The sequence below is a fragment of the Oryctolagus cuniculus genome, chromosome 10 (genome assembly GCF_051225735.1).
Source record: "Oryctolagus cuniculus isolate XC-2025 breed Fujian yellow rabbit chromosome 10, ASM5122573v1, whole genome shotgun sequence".
Lineage (NCBI taxonomy): Eukaryota > Metazoa > Chordata > Mammalia > Lagomorpha > Leporidae > Oryctolagus > Oryctolagus cuniculus.
In genome coordinates this window covers 54481012-54504795 of record NC_142876.1, presented here as the reverse complement: position 1 = coordinate 54504795, position 23784 = coordinate 54481012, and the positions used below count along the sequence as shown (strand labels likewise).

At 48.4% G+C, this 23784-nt stretch overlaps 1 protein-coding gene across 17 annotated transcripts in view; it reads right to left on the bottom strand.

Moving 5' to 3' along the window:
• SLC35D4 (solute carrier family 35 member D4) overlaps nucleotides 1-23784 on the bottom strand; it is a 128579-nt gene that overhangs the window by 86275 nt on the left and 18520 nt on the right. For 10 of the 17 annotated variants that reach the window (XM_051851343.3, XM_070050393.2, XM_089305262.1 and 7 more), the window contains exon 4: nucleotides 15417-15498. The exons of 6 other annotated variants lie outside the window; for them this stretch is intronic. In XM_051851343.3, coding sequence (XP_051707303.3) covers nucleotides 15417-15498 — 82 coding nt within the window. Of the gene's footprint in view, nucleotides 1-12535; nucleotides 12846-15416; nucleotides 15499-23784 lie in introns of those variants that run through there. One more of the 17 variants, XM_089305273.1, reaches the window with a different exon arrangement.

Sequence of the window (23784 nt, the reverse complement as noted above, 5' to 3'; positions counted from 1 at the left end):
CTTGTTTTTAAGCCTTCTATAATTTTACAGCTCTGTCCTGTTTTAGTATTCTGTTCTAATTGTCACTGTTTTGTTTTACTTTGAGTACTTGCCTTACTTTTTTGGAAAGCTTTTATTTAATAAATAAAAATGTAATAGGTACAGCTTTAGGAATATAGTGGTTCTTTCCCCCATACCCACCCTCCACCCCCAAACCGTCCCACCTCCTACTCCCTCTCCCAAGCTATTCTTTATTAAGATTCATTTTTAATTAGCTTGATATACAGAAGACCAACTCTATACTAAGTAGAGATTTCAACTGTTTTCACCCACACAGACACACAAAGTATAAAGTACTGTTTGAAGACTAGTTTTACCATTAATTCTCATAGTATAACACATTAAAGACAGAGTTCCTACATGGGGAGCAAGTGCACAGTGACTCTTGTTGTAGATTTAACAACTGACACTCTTATTTATGATGTCAGTAATCACCCGAGCCTCTTGTCATGAGCTGCCAAGGCTATGGAAGCCTCTTGAGTTCACCAACTCCGATCTTATTTAGACAAGGCCCTAGTCAAAGTGGAAGTTCTCTCCTTCCTTCAAAGAAAGGTACCTCCTTCTTTGATGGCCCCTTCTTTCCACTGGGGTCTCACTCACAGAGATCCTTCATGTAGATCACTTTTTGCCACAGTGTCTTGGCTTCCCATGCCTGATATGCTCTCATAGGATTTTCAGTCAAATCCGAATGCCATAAGGGCTGATTCTGAGGCCAGAGTGCTGTTTAGGGTGTTTGTCATTCTATGAGTATGCTGTGTGACTTGCTTCCCATGTTGGATCATTCTCTCCTTTTTAATTCTATCTTTTGTTATTACCAGACACTTGGTCTTATTTATGTGATCCTTTGACACTTATTCCTATCTATATGATCAGTTACACACTTTAAATGATCACTTTAACATGTAAGATTTGCCTTACATTTTTTTAACTTTTTTTAACATGTCTACTTTATCTTTCATTAAATGTGCAACTCACAACTTTTTTCCTTTTAAGATCAGACCTTACTCTTTTCTATGTTTTCATTTATCTTTCGTGCTTCTTTTAGTTGTCTTAAATAGGCTATCTTCTATATGTTTTAAAATTATTGAAGGATTTTTGTTCAAGGTGGCTTTATATAATAGGCCCATGTTTGGCCAATCTGGGCCCTGGCCTTCTAGTTCTTGGCTCGATAAAATAACAGATATCATCTCAGACAGGTTAATCGCATGGCACATGGAAGTGAATACAAAAGGATGACCTGGAGCTTTTCAAACAAAGACCTTATTTAAAGTGGCTTTTTCTTCTCTGGCTATAAAATCAGTGATGAGATCATACTTAGGACTGAGATTCTGGACTCTGGACCCTAACTCTAGACTTTAAGCAGGCTGAATTTTCTCAGTTTTATGAACTGCAGCCAGTTTTCTCAATCCTCCTAAGCCCTACTCTGATCAGATTCTAGAAAAAGATCTATCTATGCATGCAGAATTAATTTTAAAGTATGCTAATAATAGCTCCACATACTATATTAAGCACAGTGCTAATTATTTAATTTGCATCTTGTATTTAAACTTCTCCCAACAACTCTGTTAGTAAGTGCTAGTTCTCTGATTTTATGGACAAAGAAACCAAGCCTTAGAGGGTCCAAGTGCTCACAGTCAGTTCAGGGGCCGAGCTGCACGTCCAGCACAGGCATGCCCCACTGAAAGCCCACCCTCGCCTGGCCTCACTGTTAGGACACTCGAATCATATGAGGCCCCAAGTGAAAATTTCCTGGACTGGTAGCTGCCCAAAACTCAATATGACTGGGGTGTTCCAAATGCTGGCACTCTGCTGACTCCTATAATGAACTGCTACGCTCTAAAGTGGATAAACTCAGAGTAAAATCTAGGCTATTCTTTTTTTTTTTTTTTTTTTTTTTTTTTTTTGACAGGCAGAGTGGACAGTGAGAGAGAGAGAGAGAGAGAGAGAAAGGTCTTCCTTTGCTGTTGGTTCACCCTCCAATGGCCGCCACGGCCGGCGCGCTGATCTGAAAGCAGGAGCCAGGTGCTTTTCCTGGTCTCCCATGGGGTGCAGGGCCCAAGCACTTGGGCCATCCTCCACTGCACTCCCTGGCCACAGCAGACAGCTGGCCTGGAAGAGGGGCAACCGGGACAGAATCTGGCGCCCCGACCGGGACTAGAACCCGGTGTGCCGGCACCACAAGGAGGAGGATTACTAGGCTATTCTTAAAAGCACCATTGTCTACTTCTGCTTAACACATTTTGTACCTGAATTTCTCAAGCTAGCTTTTTTTTTCCCCCCAGAAATCTTTTATTTAAGGAATACAAGCTTCATACATTTCATAACTACAACTTTGGGAACATGGTGATTCTTCCCACAGTACCTGCCCTCCCACCCTTCTTTCTACTGAGAAGCTAGCCGGCTTTAGCAACAGTTATCCTACAAATGACCAGTTACACTCTTACCAACTTGTACAGAGATCAATCAAAAACACCATCAAAGACAACTTACAATTTAATTCTTGATTTAATGACAGATTTCTTTCTTTGACCTCTAACCCTGCGCAAATCACAGTAGAACTACGCTACACTGGTTGAGGAGACTCCCTGCTGACTGATTCTTGAAGAAAACCTGCCTTTGCCTTGCTGAACAGAAGCCTGCGTCCCACACTGGCATGCCTGGGTTCAGTTTCTGGCTCCAGCTCTGACTCCAGCTTCCTCTCAGTGCACACCTGGGAGGCAGCTCTGATGGCCCACATAACTGAGTCTCTGCCATCCATATGGAGACCTAGACTGAGTGCCCAGCTCCTGGCTTTCGTCCGGATCAGTCCCAGTTGTCACAGGCATCTTTCTCTCTGTCTCTTTGTCGAAAAGGAGGCAGGGAAGAAGGTATTTGGAAGTGAACCAGCGGATGGTAGATCTGCTGTCTCCCTGCCTTTCAAATAAACAAAATAAATAATAAAATGTTAAAGAATACCAGCTGAGCTACACAAGCTATAGTTACTACAAGTATATGCCAGACACCGTTGTACCTGCCTTCATGTTTTTTAAAACAAAAGATTCATTTATTTATTTGAAAGATAGTTAGAGAGACAGAGAGAGAGAGAGACAGAGACAGAGGGAGAGACAGACAGAGATCCTCCATCCACTGGTTCACTCTCCAAATTGCCACAACAGCCAGGCTGAGCCAGGCTGAAGCCAAGAGCCTGGAACTCCATCAGGGTCTCCCATGTGGATGAAGAGGCCCAAGCACTTAGGCCATGTTCTGCTGCCTTTTCAGGTGCATAAGCAGGGAGCTAGGTCAGAAGTGGGGCAGCCAGGACATCATTCAGCACCAATAAGGGCTGTTGGCACTGCAGGCAGCTGCTTAACCCTTTGTGCCAGCAAGCCAGCCCTTTGCTTTCACATATTTAAACTCCATAGTAACTTTGTAAAATAGACACTGTTTGCATCCCCATTACACAGATGAGAAAACTAAGGGTTCTCTCTTTTAACCTGACTCTCTTACTCACTTGAAACCTCATTTAGATGATCTGGATATTTGCTTGCTGCTAAAGAGAACAGAAAGGTAAGTGTGTTCTTCCTCACTGTCAACACTCCAGGAACAGCCTCTACAACAAAAAGTCTACCTTCCACCAGGAAAAATGGAGCAACAGGAACCCTAATGCCCGAATCATTCTTTTTTTTTTTTTTTTTTGACAGACAGAGTGGACAGTGAGAGAGACCGAGAGAAAGGTCTTCCTTTGCCATTGGTTCACCCTCCAATGGCCGCTGTGGCCGGCGCACCACGCTGATCCGAAGCCAGGAGCCAGGTGCTTCTCCTGGTCTCCCATGGGGTGCAGGGCCCAAGCACTTAGGCCATCTTCCACTGCCTTCCTGGGCCACAGCAGAGAGCTGGACTGGAAGAGGAGCAACCGGGACAGAATCCGGCGCCCCGACCGGGACTAGAACCCAGTGTGCCAGCGCGGCAGGCGGAGGATTAGCCTATTGAGCCGCGGCACCGGCCCTGAATCATACTTTCAACACAAGTCTGCCAAAACGTAATTGATCAAATTTAACTATACAACAAGGCAAATCATTTAATTTCTTAGGAAGGAGCACATTTACAAAAATAAAAATTAGCTTAAAGCTCAACATCTCATCCATGTATTTTTCCATTGGCTAAGAAGAGAAATTGGCAACTGTTACTTAGAAATACTTTGGTATCCCCACGCTTCCCAGAGTGGAATTATGAAGCCTTGCTTACTATTTGTTCAGGTGCTGGAACTGACTTAGAATGGTTTTCTATGGAAAACCTGGCCCCGCCCACCAGCACACCTTGAGTCACTCTGCAGAGATATAAATGACGCTTTATTCAAGCTCAAGTCCTGGGTCAGCTTCTTACCTTTTATAACAGAATTTGAGTGAGTTAAATATATAGCTGCATCCTTAACCTACAATATAGAATAACTGTACCCCAGGCTCTTGCCAAAGAGAGTGACCCTGGACACTGCCAGCTGTCTAATTGTTAGGTAGGAAGACAGAAATGAGCTTATGTGTGTGTAACAAAGGCCTAAGGAGTTGACATCTAGGTCCAGCATCCTCATCTTGAAGTCATCCCGATGACCTTCCAGGTGCAGCCCAGTCTCTGCATTTAAATGCCCTGCCCCTTCAACCCGATAACCATCCTTCCTCTAAGGCTCCTCTAAGGCGGAGCGACGCCAGCCAGGCTTCCCCCTGTCTGATAACTTCAGGGGGAAAACTCAGTTAAGAATTTTTCATATTTACATCCAAAAAGCCCTTTGTTTCAGGAGGAGCAGAGGTGGGGAGGTGTGGGGAGCAACTGGGAGCAACTCGGACTAGACTAAGTTACTCGGATTAAGACTTATTCTATGCATCTGCTCTCCCACAATATGGCACTGAGAAGGGAGAAACAGCTTCTACGCAGCTGCCTCTTGCCAACTTGAGTGATGACCTCCAGGAGCTGATCCTGCTCCTGATTGGAGGAGAGCAGCGTACTCGGCGTGTGGGTAGCAGAGTTGGGATTGGTGGAAGAGGACTATAAAGGAGGAGAGAGACAACATGCACCAGGAACATCTAAGGGGAACATCTATCTGAAGGAACACCTGTGCAGCCCCCGAGAGAGCCGGCCGGCGGTGTGCCGCTCCCCCGCGGAAGTGGGGAAAGTGGCTAGGGGGAACCGCCCTTCCACGGAGGTGGAAGGGACGGTAGCCAACCCGGGAAGAACCAGCAGCAAACCCGGGGAGGGCCGAGCAGACAAAAGAACAGCGCAGGGTCCTGTGTCGTTCCTCCACGAAGAGGGGGAGCGACAGGGAGGCAAGATCAATACTCTTAAAAAACCCCCAGCCTCAACCAGACTGCGCGCTCAGCCCTCTGCCTCTCTGCTGAGCCACCCACCTGGCCTGCCCAGGTGTACTCTCTCCACTCAACCATGTAACCTCGCTCTCCCCCAGTCTGAGCGACTGGGCACTCACTCTCAGGCTCTGTCTGGAGAGGTGCCCATCCGTTCTTACGGATGTCCCTACTCTAATAAACCTTGCTATTTTGCTTTCCACTACTCTCTGTCTCATGCCTGAATTCTTTCTTCCGTGAAGACAAGAACCTTGCCTTCTCTGGTAACATAATAGCCATCGAAAGTGCACATGCATGAGGATTGTTTAAGGGTAGCCTGCTAAGCCCTGGATGGAGCCAGACGGTGGGTGGGTGGTGGATCTTACCCCCAGAGAATGCTCCTACTGACCTGTTCTCTGTCATGGTGCCTCCTCAGAATCCGAGACCCCAGACAAGTGACTGCTGTGTTTGCTCCAGGGGCCTGCCCCATGGGGTAGCCCAGCCTCCCCTTCCTGAGGACTCAGGAAAACTTCCTCCCAGACCTGAGAACCAGTAGAAGCTTTGCTTTCTTCAGACACGGTTCCACCCTTAACAAGCATCTCCTAAGCGGTCCATGTGGCTGCAGAAAGCTGAGAGTTGAATCACAGACTGCCTGCATTTATGTTGGGAGACGATTACGGAATAACCCTCTCAATGGTCTCACCTCCTGCTAGCACTACTAGTCTCTACCTAGATCCCATCTGAAATTCTCTTACTTTAATTGTTATTATGTTATGCACTGTGAGTACTGCGTGTTCTTTTTGGAAGGTGGCAAAGTATTTGAATATGCATTTGTGTACATGTAAGTGAATATCCATAAAGTGATTTGCATAAAATGAATTCAAATGTTTGTTTACATTAATCTGACTATTCTGCAGAGAGATGGCAAACTCCTTGAGGGCAGATGACCAGCCTCTACTTGCCAGTGTGTCTCAGCAGAGCCTAGAGGTCTTCTGTCTTCATTTCTGCATCACAAGTAGCTGAGTGTGGCCTAGGGGTCTTGTTGGCTGAATAACAGACACTGTAAAATACCAAGAGCTCCTCCAGTTTGGCAAAATGCTAATCCTAAGAGACAGGCATGGGAATAAAGGCCTAAAGAGGTGTCATGCTCCAACTTGGCACAAGCACCCTGGGCAGGAGCAAGGGGCAGACTTCCTGCTCTCAGGAAACTGCTAACTTTCTTGCATTTTTACCTAAGTGCATATAACTGAATCCAGTGAAACCAAATACGTGCAGCTCACTGAGCCTGAAGGGAGTTCTGAGTGAGACGTGTAGGAACACACCGTCATCCTTCTCACATAACCCTCAAGAAACTTGTACTGGAATCCAGCTTCTAAAAGAATGTAGTAAAATACACACTACGCAATGTTTAGTCTCTTACCCACTTTTAAGGGGACAGTTGGGTGGTGTTAGGTACATTCCTGATGCTGGGCACCCACCACCGCTACTCATCTTCAGAACTCCTCTTGTCTTGCAAACCTTAGATTCTCTGTCCATGAAACACTAAGCCCATATTCCCTCCTCCCCACAGCCCCTGGCAAGCATCATTCTGATTTCCTGCCTCTATAAATTTGATAACTCTAAGTACTCCATGTAAGGGGAATCTTATGGGACTGGTGGTATATTAAATTTTAATTGATCTTTTTTTAAATTTTTTTAATTTTTATTTTTTGACAGGCAGAGTGGACAGTGAGAGAGAGAGAGACAGAGAGAAAGGTCTTCCTTTGCCATTGGTTCACCCTCCAATGGCCGCCATGGCCGGCGCGCTGCGGCCGGCGCACCGCGCTGATCTGATGGCAGGAGCCAGGTGCTTCTCCTGGTCTCCCATGGGGTGCAGGGCCCAAGCACTTGGGCCATCCTCCACTGCACTCCCTGGCCACAGCAGACAGCTGGCCTGGAAGAGGGGCAACCGGGACAGAATCTGGCGCCCCAACCGGGACTAGAACCCGGTGTGCCGGCGCCACTAGGCGGAGGATTAGCCTAGTGAGCCGCGGCGCCGGCTTTAATTGATCTTTATTTTATTTGAAAGGCAGAGAGGGAGAAAGAGACATGACAGAGAGAAAGAGAGAGAGAGAGAGAGAGAGAGAGAGAGAGAGAAAGTGGAAGGAGCTTGAACCAGGCATGTCAATCTGAGATATGGGCATCCCAAGTGGTGACTGAACCACAGGGCCAAGTGCCCCCCACCCCAGGGTTTGTTTTTCCATGACGGACGTATTCTAACGTCCTCAAGGCTGATGTCCTCACGTTGCAGTACGTGACAGCTCCACTGTGCATATGGACCACATTTCATCTGCTCATCTGTTGATGGACTCTTGGGCTGCTTCCACCTTTTAGCTACTATGAATAGTCACCAAATGAACCTGGACACACAAATAGCTCTTCATCTCCCTATGCTCGTCCCTTTGGGTCTACAGCCAGAAGGGGGATTGCTGGATCCCACAGTAATTCTCTGGCTAACATTTTGAGGAACCACCATATCATTTTCCACAGTAGCTGCACCATTTCACATTCCCAACAGTAGAGCGAAGGGTTCTGATGTCTCCAAATCCTAATAAACACTTGTTACCTTGTTTTGCTGCTATTTTTTTTTTAAGATTTATTTATTTACTTGAAAGTCAGAGTTACACAGAGAGAGAAGGAGAGGCAGAGATAGAGAGAGAGGTCTTCCATCTGCTGGTTCACTCCCCTGTTGGCCATAACGGCTGGAGCTGCACCAATCTGAAGCCAGGAGCCAGGAGCTTCTTCTGGGTCTCCCACACAGGTGCAGGGGCCCAAGGACTTGGGCCATCTTCCACTGCTTTCCCAGGCCATAGCAGAGCGCTGGATCGGAAGTAGAGCAGCTGGGACTAGAACCAGCGCCCATATGGGATGCCAGCATTGCAGGTGGTGACTTTACCCGCTATGCCACAGCTTACCGGGTAAAGAAAGAGCTCGCTCGCTCGCTCTCTCTCTCTCCCTCTCTCCCTCTCTTCCTCCCTCCCTCCCTCTATGTAACTCTGCCTTTCAAATAAATAAATAAATCTTAGAAAAAAAACTTCTCTACATAGTCTCTAATATTAATTATTTATCAAATAAGTAATCTGCAAACATTTTCTCTCATTCTATATGTTGTCTTTCTAGAAGAGAATTTATTAGAGAGGCAGAGAGAGAGAGAGAGCGAGAGCTCCCAACCACTGGTTCACTCCCCAGATGCCCATAATATCCAAGGGGGCAAATCTGGGAGCAGGGAACTCAGTCCAGGTCTCCCACATAGGTGGCAGGGACCCAATTATGAGAACCATTACTGCTGCCCCCTGGGGTCTGCATTAACAGGAAGCTGGAGTTAGGAGCCAGACCTGAGATCAAACACGGGCACTGACACAGACATCCAAGCAGGCAGCTTAAGGATTAGGCCAACTGCCCACCCCTGGGCTGCCACTTCACTTTGTTGATACTGTTTTTTCATGCATCCAAGCTTTTCATTTGGATGAAATTCAATTAGTCTCTCTTTTTCCTTTTGTTGTCTGTACCTTTGGTGTCACATCCAAGAAATCATCGCCAAATCCAGTGTCATGAAGCTTTCCCCCCAGGGTTCCAGTTTTAATAAGTGATTTTGTAAGAATTATGGGAAACAGGTTTTTTTTTTTTTTTTTTGAAACAGTTTTAGCTGGAGCGAGAACGAGAATCTCGGGAGGGGTTCACTGTATTGCCACCAAGCCCACAGTTTCAAAAGCCATCCTTACAGCTGACTCTGATCAGCTGGGAGAAGAAAACAACAGGAAAGAGAAGACTGCAACGGGGAGCCCAGGGGGCAGCCTCGCCACTCTCCACCAACACTTATACCCTTCCCCCGGGGACCCGAGTCCCTGTATCTGACACTGGAGCCACAGCGGGCGCGGGCCCACAGGTCCCGCTTCCCTAACTCCAATGGGTTTGTTTCCTCGTGTGCACTTCCCCACCAACACCCCATCCCCCATTGTACTTACTGAATTGAATGTTGTGCTCATGGAAGACAGGAACCATGACAGCAGCCAGGAAGGGATGTGATCAAAGAGCTTGGTATGGAAACCAGTCCCAGCCCTGCCTTAGCCTACACTTGCTGTTTCCTACACAGGACAACAGCACGGCTGGAGCAGCCAAGCCACCAGCACCAGGATGGTTACCTTGAGCAAGCTTGCTGAGGTTTCGGCGTGCACAACCGGCCTCAGCACTAGCTTAGGAGGCCTCAGGCTAGGAAAGGATAGCAAGACAAACAGCAGCCCATCCAGGTTGTACTGTCCCTTCCAAGATGACACCAGTGCCATCAGAGCCACCCCATGGGGACTGCCTTCAGGGGAGGAAGGCTGCACATGCAGGACTGAATCAGCCCCTGTAACGGGAATCCAACTTCACATGCTGTCAGGCCTGGCATTAGGAAGCGCCCGCGCACACTTGACACGGAAGGGCCAGCCCGGCTGCCCTTTCCCCAAGGCCAGGAGCCAGGCCCTATTTGTCTGTAAGTTGCCAGCACACGATAGGTCCTGGATAAACATTTGCAGAGGGGCTGGCATTGTAGCACAGTAAGTAAAGCTGCTGCCTGCAATGCTGGCATCCGTTGTGGGCACTGGTTCAAGTCCCGGCTGTTCCACTTCCGATTCAACACCCTGCTAATGCACCTAGGAAGGTAGTGGAAGATGGCCCAAGTGCTTGTGTCCCTGTAGCCACGTGGGAGGGCCAGAAGAAGCTCCTGGCTCCTCCTGACTTCAACCTGGGCCAGCCATCGCCATTACGACCATCTGGGGAATGAACCAGTGGATGGAAGATCTTTTTCCTTTTCTCTAATTCTGACATTCAAATAAACAAAGAAATCTTAAAAAGAAAATTGGCAGAGGGATAGCTACCAGAATAATCTCCTTTCCCTTAATCTCATGTATCATCTGGTTTTGAGTCTGAGGTAGAAAAACCAACAAAAAATCCTTCCCCACAGCACCTTGCAGAGTTACCTCGGCTTCCTCCAGGAGTAGCATGCAACTTAGAATAGCACTTCAAGGCCTTGTCAGATATTTTTTTTTATTATTATTTGACAGAAAGAGTTAGACAGTGAGGGAGAGAGATAGAGAGAAAGGTCTTCCTTCCTTCCGTTGGTTCACCCCCCAAATGGCCGCTACGGCTGGAGTTACGCCGATCCAAAGCCAGGAGCCAGGTACTTCCTCCTGGTCTCCCACGCGAGTGCAGGGCCCAAGCACTTGGGCCATCCTCTACTGCCTTCCTGAGCCACAGCAGAGAGCTGGACTGGAAGAGGAGCAACCAGGACTAGAACCTGGCGCCCATATGGGATGCTGGTGCCACAGGCAGAGAATTAACCAAGCGAGCCACGGTACAGGCTGCAAGGCCTTGTCAGATAAAGCAGGACTTTATGGAAGAGCTGCCTGCACAGCAGTTTGCATAACAATACACCCATGGATTTTTTTTTTTTTTATTTTTTTGACAGTGAGAGAGACAGAGAGAAAGGTCTTCCTTTGCGGTTGGATCACCCTCCAATGGCTGCCGCGGCCGGCGCGCTGCAACCGGCGCACCGCACTGATCCGATGGCTGGAGCCAGGTACTTATCCTGGTCTCCCATGGGGTGCAGGGCCCAAGCACTTGGGCCATCCTCCACTGCACTCCTGGGCTACAGCAGAGAGCTGGCCTGGAAGAGGAGCAACCGGGACAGAATCCGGCGCCCCGACCGGGACTAGAACCCGGTGTGCCGGCGCCGCAAGGCAGAGGATTAGCCTAGTGAGCCGGGGCGCCGGCACACCCATGGATTTTAACCAAGTCCTTAAGAATTCATTACAGGACAGGCTGGCCCCAGCACACTGATGCCTGCTTTCTATCCAACAAGACCTGTACAGGACCTCCTGTTTACCCACCCTCTGAATTTCAAAGCAACTGTGTAAAAACAAAGAATTCAGGACACAAAGAAAAGATGCTGGTTGAGTTCTTCCCCCCCCCCAAAAAAAAACCAGTACTCTGTCTCCTCTCCACCCTGCTCCCGCTCTGCCTGGGTGGATTTGGGGCTTGGTGGTCTCCCTCTTTCCAAGGGTCTGAATTGCAGCAGCTTCTCTTCGCCTATTACAGAAGGCTGTACCGTGGGTCAGGGCCGCTCCAAGTGCTGCTACTTGAAAGGTAGGGAGTTGGCACCAGAATGTCGGTCAGTGTGTTGTTTCCTTCTTCAAAGAGCTCCGTTTAAAAAAACAAACTCAACTAAAGAGCATGTCCAGTGGTGACGCTGGTGGACGTGCTGCACAGCGTCCTGGTGGCCAGGTCAGCAAGAGCTCAGAGGCAGGCACACCTGCGGTGGGAAGCCCTGTTCCGGGCTGCAGACCTCCCCACCTGCTGGGAACATGCCAGAATGGCACTTACGGTGGACTTCAGAGGGAGTTTGGCCACCTAGTGTCCCCCTCCCCTTTTTACTAAAGCACATCAATACTGAGCATCCCCCACACTCTTTTCTCAGTCTCCAGGGTCCAGGCAGGGACTCCGTATGACCAGGGCTGGCCAGTCAGTGCTCCAAGCTTCTCCACCCACAGGTTATCCAGTTATCGTCTTAGGCTGGCCAATCAACATCATTCCATCCTCCTGGCTGGGATGGGTAGTGGTCCTGGCTGCTCTGATCAGAGTAAACCCAGGGGCTCAAGCAGCAGCTCCCAGGAAGACTGGCTTTGTCCATGAAAGTTGTGCAGATCAGGACTGGTGCTGTGGCAAAGCGGGTAAAGCTGCTGCCTACAGTGCCAGCATCCTATATGGGCGCCGGTTCTAGTCCTGGCTACTCCACTTCTGATCCAGTTCTCTGCTATGGCCTGGGAAAGCGGTGAAGGATGGCCCAAGTGCTTGGGCTCCTGCACCCGTGTGGGAGACTCCTGGCTCCTGGCTTCGGATCAGTGCAGTTCCAGCCGTTGTGGCCATCTGGGGAGTGAACCAGCTGATGGAAGACCTCTCTTTCTCTCTCTCTCTCTACCTCTGCCTCTCTGTAACTCTGCCTTTCAAATAAATAAATTAATTCTAAAGAGAGAAAGAAAGTTGTGTAGATGTGGGCCTGGTGTTAACAATACCCATGAAGGGAGGGCCTGGCTATGAAATGGAGCAAGGACAGAGAACTAAACTGAAAGACAAAAAGAAAAGCTGGATTCTGAGTTTGTCATTGGAACCTCTGGATCAAGCCATGCCTGAAGGAGGATTCTATCCTACAAACTTTTACTTATATGAACCAGTAAATTTTCCTTTTGCTTAGACTCATTCGTGAGCTTTATAACACCTAACTGCAACCAAAACTGAAGCACAAATATTACATCTGGTGCTCATCCTAAAATCTATATGCCTTGGTCCTAAAGAGACAAATCTGAAGCAGCAATAGTTGGGGAGTCGCTGTCGCTCTGCAGAGAGAATCTCCACACCTATGCCTGTTCCTGTCAGGTGAGTAATCCCAGGAAAAGACACCAAGAAAATCACTGTGGAAACCTATGAGAAAGCACCATACAGAGAGTAGTATTAGCATAAGCACAATGCCTTCCTGACTCGAGCCTCAAAATCCTGGCATCACGGAGCATGTGTTCGGCCCACTGGTCAAGATGCCACTTGGCGCTAGGCCGTTGGGACACGAAGGGTGAACCCCACCCCTGGGAAAGTGAGGCACAGAGGACACGCCCCTGAGGATACCTGGGCCTCACTCTGACTTTCACAGCTCCCTGCCAGGGACATCCTAGGCTGATAAGACCAAATGGCGTACACTGGTGATGCAGATAAACACCCGTGGGCGAGCCTTGTCTCTTGTGCCCGTCCAGGCCCACTTCATGGCAGTGGGTGGGGTCTCTACGTGAATACACGGTCCCTTCCCAGGCAAGGCACATAAAAGGACAACTCCCCGCCACGGGCCTCCTTTCAGACCCCCACTTGCTGCACAGTGTTCCCCTCACCTCCCTCCCATGCTGTCCGTCTACTGCAAAAGCCTTTTTGCCCTGGCAGACCGTCCCAGTGCCTGGTTTCAGACTTGAAAACCCACCCCCCAACACTACGGGTGCTGTGCCCGCATCCCAAAGCAGAGGGCCTGGGTTTCACTCCCCACTTCGCTCCTGAGTCCAGTGTCCTGCTGATGTGTATCCTGGGAGGCACCAGACAATGGCTCAAGTCCCTGGGTCCCCATCACCCACATGGGACACGCAGACTGAGTCCCTAGCCCCTAGCTTCAGCCTGGCTGTTACGAGCAGTTGGGGAGTGAAGCAGCAGATGGGCAGTCTCTCTCTCTCTCTTTCTCTCATGCTCACTGCTATTCAAATAATAAAATAAAATATTTTTTTTAAATCCTGGAATCCGTAAGTATCTATAAACTAGAAAAAAAATGCGGAAAGCCTTGGAGCAGCACATCGCTTGACCTAAGTCCTACGCCCTGTGCTGTAGCAGAGGAAGCACCTGTGCCAGGCCGTGGGTGCGAGGGGAGACCGCGCGTTCGCAGCAGCGTGATGCGGCCAAGAGGAGGCAGCAGAGAGCCAGCGGCGGCTTCAGGTTCTGGGTGAACACCAACCTGCCCACCCGGGAAGTGTGTCTCCCGTTGTACAAGGAGGTCTTCAACAAGTCCATGGAAAACATACCTATTATGAAAAAACAACCTTGCATGGATTTCAAAAAACTTCCACGCGATTGGCCAGTGCCGCGGCTCACTAGGTTAATCCTCCGCCTGCGGCGCCAGCACACCGGGTTCTAGTCCCGGTTGGGGCGCCGGGTTCCAGTCCTGGTTGCTCCTCTTCCAGTCCAGCTCTCTGCTGTGGCCTGGGGGTGCAGTGGAGGATGGCCCAGGTCCTTGGGCCCTGCATCCCATGGGAGACCAGGAGAAGCACCTGGCTCTGGGCTTCGGATCAGCGCGGTGCGCCGGCCACAGTGGCCATTGGGGGATGAACCAACGGAAAAGGAAGACCTTCCTCTCTGTCTCTCTCTCTCTCTCACTGTCCACTCTGCCTGTAAAAAACAAGCAAACAAACAAACAAAAAAACACTTCCGCGCCAAATAAGTTTATGTTTTATTTCCATTTTCCATAAACTCTCTGAAGTCCCTTTGTATATATATCATCCCTTCTACTCAAGCTTATGAATCACAAACAAAAAGGATTTAATTTCGCAATTGCACTCTCAACCACTGTTTTGCAACTCTGGCAGTCTCCTAACAATAACACTGCTAGCCGGTTAGGTAGGTTTCGTATATTTGTTTTCATGGTTTTTATATCTGAGACTGAAGGGACCAACCTAACAGCAAACTTTATTTATTTTTTTTTAAAAAAGAGTAAGCTCTTTTGCTAATTCTGTATTTTTCCAAAAGTCAGAGCATACTACAGTTTCTGATAAATAGAAACAGCACTCAGAGTGCAAGTGAGAAGGAAGCAGGAATGGGCTTTCTGGTTTTTAAGCCACCTTCTGCTAATGGTGCTTTTAATGGATTCTCTTTCAGCAGCAAAAATAAGTTTCTGGAGCTCTAAATCACAGCTCTGGAAGCGGCTTTGCTCTTCGCAGTCCCAACATTTGCAAAGCTCGGTCCCCGGGAGGAGGGGAGGGAAGACAGAACAGATAACTTATTTTATTCCCACCACCATGTCCCGGGCGCCGACTGTGTGGAGGCATCGGCATTCACAGTGGAGCCCAGCGCCCACCAGGCCATGTGGCCGTGGGCAGGGCCGTGACAGCTCTGCAGAAGCAAGCTGCAGCTTTGGGCTCTCCTGCCTCGCTCCCACGACCGCCCGCGTTCGGGGGACTGCGGTGCTGGCCTGCATGGGGAGATCGCCCAAGCAGCGCTCCGCAAATGCCACTCTGTCTTCTGCTTCTCTACCTGGTGAGGCAGGATGGCCCTTCCCTGTGATGTGGTCACTTTCACTTTCAAAGCGGGGCAAAGCGAGGCATGGGCCTTGGCACTCGTCCTCCAATCTGGACTGGCCAGGACTAAAGCCCACGCCTTGCCCGCGAGGGGCCCCGGGGGGGGGGGGCAGCTGGTTTAGAGGCAAGGGGGAAGGAGAGCAGGGGGCTGTCCTCGCGCCAACTGCTCACTCACCAGTCTGGACAGGGCTCTGGAGCCAGCATAGATTATACCCACAAACAGCAGCGAAGCAGGAAGCCATGTCAAAACGTGAGTCCTGGAAAGAGAAAGAAGCCGATACCGCTGTCACCGTACATGACCTAGCTGCAAGGACCAGTGTCCAGCTGCACCAACCACAGCACTAGAGGCTTCCCCAGTGCCCCTGTCCAAGCTGCTCAGGGAGATGTGAGGGACAGAGGCTGGCAAAGCCATCTTCCCTACAGCCCTGCTCTGCCAACGACCTGGTGAGGCCGACCCCAGTGTGGGAAACGGGAAAGGCCTGGCTGTGCAGGCTGGGACAGGAAAAGACCTCATGTATTTTCAAGAGCAGTAAGCATTTGGGTTTGGATTTTTTTTTTTTTTTTTTTTTTGAGAGGCAGAGAGTTCTCATCTACTGATTCACTCCCCAAATGCTCTTAGGAGCTGGTGCTGGGCCAAAGCTGGAGCCAGAAGTTAGGAATTCAATCCAGGTCTCCCATATGGATATCAAGAACCAAGTACTTGAGCCATCACCACTGCCTTCCAGGGCCAGCACTGACAGGAAGCTGGAGTCAGGAACTGAATCCAAGTACTCCACCATGGGATATGGGTGTTGAGTTCATACAAAATTATCAAAAAAAAAATTTTTTTAAAGACTATTTACTTAGGCAGTCTACTAAACAACAAGCAGAACCACAGAGGGGACTGGCGCCATGGTGCAGAGGGTAAAGCCATCGCTTTCCATGCCAGCATCCCATGCGGGTGCACGTTTGACTCCCAGATGCCACACTTCCGATCCAGCTTCCTGCTGATGGCCTGGGAAAGCAGCAGAGGATGGTCCAAGTGCTTGGGCCCCTGCTATCCAAGTGGGTGACCTAGACAAAGCTCCTGGCTCCTGGCTTCACTCTGTCTCAACCCCAGCCATTGCAACCATTTGAGGGGTGGGCCAGCGGATGGAAGATGTCTCTCCCTCTCTCTTTGTAACTCCTTCAGATAAATAGCTAAATCTTGGAAGGAAGGAAGGAAGGAAGGAAGGAAGGAAGGAAGGGAGGGAGGGAGGGAGGGAGGGAGGGAGGGAGAAGAAACCATAGAATTGCAGAACAGAATTTTTTAAAAAAAGAATCCTAGAACTTCAACTAGGTGGCCACACGGTGGTTTCAACCATTCACCTGGCGCTGCTGGAATTTCAGTGCAGGGAATCTTCAAAGACTTCTGAAGGGCACAAAGCCTTGATTCAATTGTGGCCACACAGGTTATTACAGTTTATAATCTTGCTCTCCTCAAGAAAATCTAAATCTCAGTTTTCATATACCATGCATATCAATGTGCTTCTCTCATTGGTTAGAAAGGCATCGAGTTCATTAACTCGGGTTGCCAGGGTTATCCCAACATAATGAACAAAAGAGAGTGAACCTCGCATCCCAGCAGGATATATAACATAATAATCCCAAATAACTCAATGAGCTGCTCTCCTGGAACAGTATACCTGCTCAAAAAATGTTCTTTGTGCATTTTAATAGCATGAGCAAGCTCTCCATCCAAAATCAGTCCTGATCTGGACAAGTTCCCAGAAAACCTCATTTTTAAATATTTCCAATCTCCAGTAAAGACTTCAAACCTTGCCTGCTACATAAATTCATTCAGCAAATACTTACAGCCACTTGCGAGGGTCAGACTGTATTTAGCTCTGGAGACAAATCAGGCACCATGCTAAATGTTTTACATGCTGTATCCTTTTAAAAAATGTGCAACAATCTTATGAGGATGATGGTTTTGACTTAAAATTTTTCAGCTTTATCATGGTCTGAAAGCACTTTCATTAGCCATTCTGTTTTTCACTTTCAGTAGAACATTCAATAAATTACACGTGGTAGCTTCCACGCCTCAGAAAACAGGGTTTGTTATTTAGGAGTTATTATAAAACAGTAACACCAGCCACCTGCCATTCTCCCAGGGAAAGGCCTTCCCATCACACACAGCCCAGAGGAGAGGGACACGGGCCAAGCTTCGGAGGGCAGTCCCCAGCACACACCACAGGCAGACAGCAGCGGTGTGGAAGCAGGGGATGCTGCCCCGGGGAAAGCAGCAGCTGGCTGGGCGGCAGCAGGCCCGGGACTCTGGACTGTGAGGTCAGTGAGGCCCTTGACATTTGTACTTCCCCTCCCTCATAAAATAAACAAAGAAAACTCCTGCTGTATTATAAATTCCAAAGGAAACAGAGTGTCTCAGTGGCCATGGTTGTGAGAAGAAAACATCTTGCCTTTTAACCCATCTACCTTAAAATATAAAGAGATAACTAACCCAAGGCAGGGGTTGGGGGCAGGAAAGCACACATGGGTCTAGTTGGACCATGAGACTTCTGGGAAATGCTCCAGGGCCACCATATGAACAGTTGGCTCCAAACATGGGACTACGACCCAGGCACAGGACACTGGTGCTTGTGTAGTCCACAGTCATCTCTCTCAGGGCCAACAGGGCCAGTGTGACATGCTCTAAGGGTGGAACCTCCGCCACCTCCAGGCCTGGGCGGGCATGTGGAGCAGCGGTGAGGATGCCAGCCGGGACCCCCACAACCCACATCACGGTGCCCACATTCAACACATGGCTCCAGCTCCTAATTTCAGTTTCCTGCTAATGCACACCCTGGGAGGCAGTAGGTGATGTCTCAAGTAGTAGGGTCCCTGCCGTCTATGTGGGAGACCCAGATGGAGTTCTCAGCTACTGGCTTGGGCTTAGTCTAGCCACAGCCACTGGGGGCATTTAAGGAGTAGACTAGCAGATGGAAGCTCTCTCTCTCTCAAATTTTAAATAAAAAATTGTAGACACCTGCAGAAGAAGTGGCTGAAAAGCCCTTTCATGGTGCCCCTGAATGCTCATCAGCCGTGCGGCTGCCTTCCTGCCCCGCACACCCATGTCTCAACACAGCTGCTGTCAGCGTCAATTTTGCTGAGAAAACTGCTTCCAAAATGGGTGTGGGTGAGGTAAGATTGAACAGACAGGGGCCTGGTGCTGTGGCGTAGTGGGCTAAGCCTCCACCTGCAGCGCCGGCATCCCATATGGGTGCAGGTTTGTGTCCCAGCTGCTCCACTTCCAATCCAGCTCTCTGCCATGGCCTGGGAAAGCAGTGGAAGATGGCCCAAGTGCTTGGGCCCCTGCACCCATGTGGGAGACCCGGAAGAAGCTCCTGGCTTCAGGTCGGTGCAGCTCTGGCTGTTGCAGCCATCTGGGGAGCAAATCAGTGGATGAAAGACCTTTCTCTGTCTCTCCCTCTCCCTCTCTCTCACTCTACCTCTCAAATAAATAAAATCTTTAAAAAAAGAGAGAAAATATAGGGCAAGGAGGAAAAAGAATTCAAACTCAAGATTGTACATGCATACGGTTTCAGCTGCCTTTCCACTTTCGAGATTGTACAACCACAGTCTATGCTAGCTTAGGCAAATCTGTAGTGTGTAGTACTTTATACAAGAAAAGAACTGAGGGCCTAGCAGGCAACAATTCCCATGAAGGCATGGCCTTACCAAATGAATACATACATATCCATCTTCAAGGAAAATCAGCAGACTGCATCATCAAAAGATAAGTCCCTGATATACCTGACTTTCAATGAACCCCTAACTCCCCCTCTGAGAGCGTCAGGGAGGGAGCGCCTGTTTCTCCCCACCCCAAGGTCACCGTAAGTGTTGTAAGGGTGCAGACTGTGTATTTTGCTCATATAAAATAAATCAAAAATAGTACACCAAGAAATGGTACAAAGCAATCAAAAAGGTTAGGTCAACCCTGAGGACATCTGACCTGGTCAGTGGGAATGGGAAATCTTCCTCCAAGAGGCGATGCTCTAGATGAGGTCCCAAATTCAACTAGGTACAGGGGTAGAGCTGTGCCAGGGACATAGCATTCCAGACACAAAAGCAACATGGGCAAAGGCCCAGGGGCCAGATGAAGCAGGAGGACTGAGTAAATGGAGGGCTGTCCCCAGGGTAGGGCAGGGACTAATCTGATCTAATTTGCATTCTGAAGTCTGGAGACTGGACTCGGGGTGGAGGATGCTCTAAAGACAGGGAAAACGGGAATAGTTCTGATTGGGGAAAAACCATAAATTCCATCTTGAAAATTATGAACATGAGGTGCCCTAAGGACACCCACACTGAGGCATCAAATAGGAAACCGGACGTAAGGATCCAGGGACCCTCCCTGTGCCCTGCTGAGTGAGAATGCAGTTAAACAGTTTCACCTTTGATGCTTTATAGTCCCTGATCCCTCTGGCTGGAAGACAAAACTCAAATATATTTTCCACAACATGGCTTCTCCATTTCGCTCACTATGAACAGCAACGACAACTTTGTGGTTTAGTAGTCACAAGCTCACTCTCCTTGCTATGGTTAGAATGTTGTGTGCCCTCACAATTCATACTTGAATGTTGAAAACCCAGCCCTCAAGGTGACAGATTCAGGAGGTATTTAGGACATGGTTTGGCCCTAAGGATGGAGCCATCAGGAAAGGGATTAGTGCCCTTACCAGCGAGCCACCCTGCCCCTCCTACCCCATGATGACACAGCTGTGAGCCAGAAAGCAGCTGTCCCTAGACACCCAATCTGCTGGGGCCTTGCTCTGGGTCTTCTCAGCCTCCAGAATTGGGACAAAGAAACACCTGTTTTCTGTAAGCGCTCTATGTATTTTTGTTACAGCAGCCCAAATGGACTCAAATGTTCATTAATGTGATTAATGTGATGCAAATCACATTGATTCTGAGCACTCGCAAATATAATCTTAGATTTATGGGGGGGGGGGGCGCTGGCACTGTGGCATAGTGGGATAGGCCTCCGCCTGCAGAGCCGCCATCCTATATAGGCGCTGGTTCGAGTCCCAGCTACTCCTCTTCCAATCCAGCTCTGCTAATGGTCTGGGAAAGCAGTAGAAGATGGCCCAAGTCACTGGGACCCTGAACCTACATGGGAGACCTGGAAGAAGCTCCTGGCTCCTGGCTTCAGATAGGAAAAGCTTCAACCATTGTGGCCATTTGGGGAGTGAACTAGCGGATGGAAGACCTTTCTCTCTGTCTCTCCCTCTCTCTCTCTCTGTAACTCTGCCTCTCAAATAAATAAATAAAATCTTAAAAAAAATTGATGTGGTGACCCAAATGTTTTGAAACTATAATTAGTTTTCTTGCTCTCAAGGAATGAGCCAGCAATTGGCTGCCTAACTTTAACCAATAGCTCTAAGAGGTGGACAAACTTCACATGCACCAGGCCATCCAGGGGTGGGGGCAGGAAGGAGGGACAAGCATTGCACCGAGCAGGAGTTTTACACAGTGGAGAGGATGTGGCCTTTGTGGTATTAAAGCAAATAAGAAGGAGGCCATTAGCCCGAGGTTGTCTCTGTACCCAGAGCTCTTACGTAAGCTGATTCAAACTGAACTTGGAGGTACTTGGTGTAACTGACTGAAAAATAAAAAACAAAAAGATCTGAGCCTCAGCCAGTCATGGATGGCAGACCATCCGATTGATTATATAACTATGGCCTTCCCGTTGAACTATTACCCACCCCACCCCCCAAAAAAGGCAGATGCCTAACTGTAGCCAATCAAATAGTCTTTACTTCTGCATTGGTCTAGAAAAGTTCACTGGCCCAGGCCACTACCGAGGACCTCTCCGAACCTCCTCCTCTGATTCAAAGTGTTGCCCAATTCATGAATTGTCCTTTGCTCAAATAAATTTAAATTTTTTTCTTCTAGGGCTAGGTATTTGGTCTAGCAGATGACACAAATCGGGATACTCACACTCCACATCAAAATGCCTAATCTGATACCTGTTTCCAGCTCCTGACTCCAGCTTCCTGCCAATGCAGACCCTGGGAAGCAGCAATGATGGCTCAAGAGGTTACCCACAGGGGAGACCTGAACTAGTTACTGGCTCCCAGCTTGGGCCCTGGCCCAGCCCTGAATGTTACAAGAATTTGGGATCTCTCTCTCTCTCAATCTCTGTGTCTGTGTGTGTGTGTGTGTGTGTGTGTGAATGTGTGTCTGCCTCTCAAAATAATAAAAAAAAAAGTATTTGGTCTAAAATTTTGCTTTTAACAGTGATTGGATAAACCTGGATCCATATTCCAACTCTACAGCTAGGTTGCTAGAACTCACTTTCTCCATTTCAGAACTCAGCAGGCTACTGAGTAGCTCAGAGAAGGCAGCAAATACACAGAGCCTAGGGGCAAGGCCTGGCACAGTTACAACTGCACCACTCAATAACTGTCCCCCTCTGGCTCTCTCACACACAACTCCAATGACAGGAGTCAAGATGGAAGACCGACAGATCCTCCACAGAATGAGCCGGCCAAAACTACCATAAAGAAAATCGATAGATAATTAACAAATTAGGAAAAACTATTGGCAACATAAAGAGGCTGGAGTTCAGTATCTTTAATGTATAATGAATCTTTCAAATCACTATAAAAAATTAACTCTCCAAAAGAAAAACAGTAAGTAGACAAAAATGTAATTCTCTCTCTTACACACACACACACAAGAAATGCAAATGGCCAAGAAACATATAAAAAATTATTCAACCACACTAATAACAAGAGAATTTAAATGAAAGATGTATGAGGTTTTGCCCAAGAATCCACCGACAATTTAAAGTCACTGTATAATATCAGAGGTCATCAGATCAATGCCTTCATATGCTGCTGTGAGATAATAAACTGGTATCTTTCTAGAAGGTGTTACATACAGCGTGGCTACACTTATCAAAAGCCTTCAAAACCATGCATTCCCTTTGACTTGAAAAATTTACTTCTACAACTGTATCCTTGGAAACCATCTTGGGAGTGGGCAGAGGTGTCCACAATACAATTTGCATTTACAAGTGGAAACAAAATTGCATTCTGGTCTCACGGCATTCTGGTTCTGCACCTGAGGGCTGGCTACTGTGTCCTCTGCCAGGAGCCCTCTCCTCCCAGATACAGGCAGGGCCCACCTGCCCTAGGAGCAACAGCCCCACTCGGAAATGTCTTGTTCATGACTCCCTCTTACAGTTTCCTTTTAGTCAAGGTTTCTGTTCCCTGTGGCAACTGCACTTTGAAAATATTTAATGGAAAACTGCAGAACGATCTTCAGAGTAGCTCTGGCACTGTCCCTCCCACCCCAGGGACCTGCCAGTGCTCTGTCCAGTGTGTTCATGCTGTATGCACTTGGTGTCCATGCTGTAGACACTTAGTAGACACTCAGTCCTCTCAGTAGTCATTCAGCAGCCATCTCCACCATCAGATGCACCGTTGTGGTACCACAGTGCTGTGTCCAAGTCCCCCTTAAGTCATAGCCTAAAGAGACACCTCCACACCTACGTCACCCACGCCAATAATCTCACATCATCACAATTATTAGTGACTGCTGGCAATCTTGTACTGTGCCTGACAAATTCTTTCACATCAGGAGATAGGTAGATAGGTAGGTAGGTAAATAGATAGCCGGCGCCGCGGCTCACTAGGCTAATCCTCCGCCTGCGGTGCTGGTACTCTGGGTTCTAGTCCCAGTTGGGGCGCCAGTTCTGTCCCGGTTGCTCCTCTTCCAGTCCAGCTCTCTGCTGTGGCCTGGGAAGGCATTGGAGGATGGCCCAAGTGCTTGGGCCCTGCACCCGCATGGGAGACCAGGAGGAAGCACCCGGCTCCTGGCTTCGGATCAGTGCAGTGCACCGGCTGTAGCGGCCATTGGAGGGTGAACCAACAGAAGGAAGACCTTTCTCTCTCTCTCTCTCTCTCTCTAACTCTGCCTGTCAAAAAAAATTTTTTTTTAAAGATAGACGAAATGCATCATATATCTAGGGTTTGATAACTATCTGCAATTTCAGGCATTCACTGTGGGTCTTAGAACACATCCCCCATGGAGAAAGGGGTACAACTGTATAAAATAACAACTTCCTGTAACCTACTGGGGCATGCACACACACACACACACACACATGCACACACTCCTTTCATGGCTATATTCTTCTCTACACTTGCCACCATCAGATACCTCACACATTTTCCTTTGCTCACTGCCTACCTACTTCACAGAACACCAGTTCGGGGAGGGTTTCTGGCTATTTTTTTGTTCACTGTACACCCCCAACAGGAGAACAATGTCTGGCATAGAGCAGATGCTCAAATATTTGCTGAATGAATCACTGTGTGTTACTTTTGTGACTTAAAAAAAAAATTCCCCTTCTCACTCTAGATTGATAGGAGGGGAAAACAGTAGCAAGAAAATCCAGTTATGACCGTAATTGACATCCTCTGCTTTTCTCAAGGAAAGAGACTTTGTTCCGAATAGAACTGCTGGTACGGACAGTTACCTGGATTTGTAGGGCAGGAATGAAAGTCAAAAACACCCACA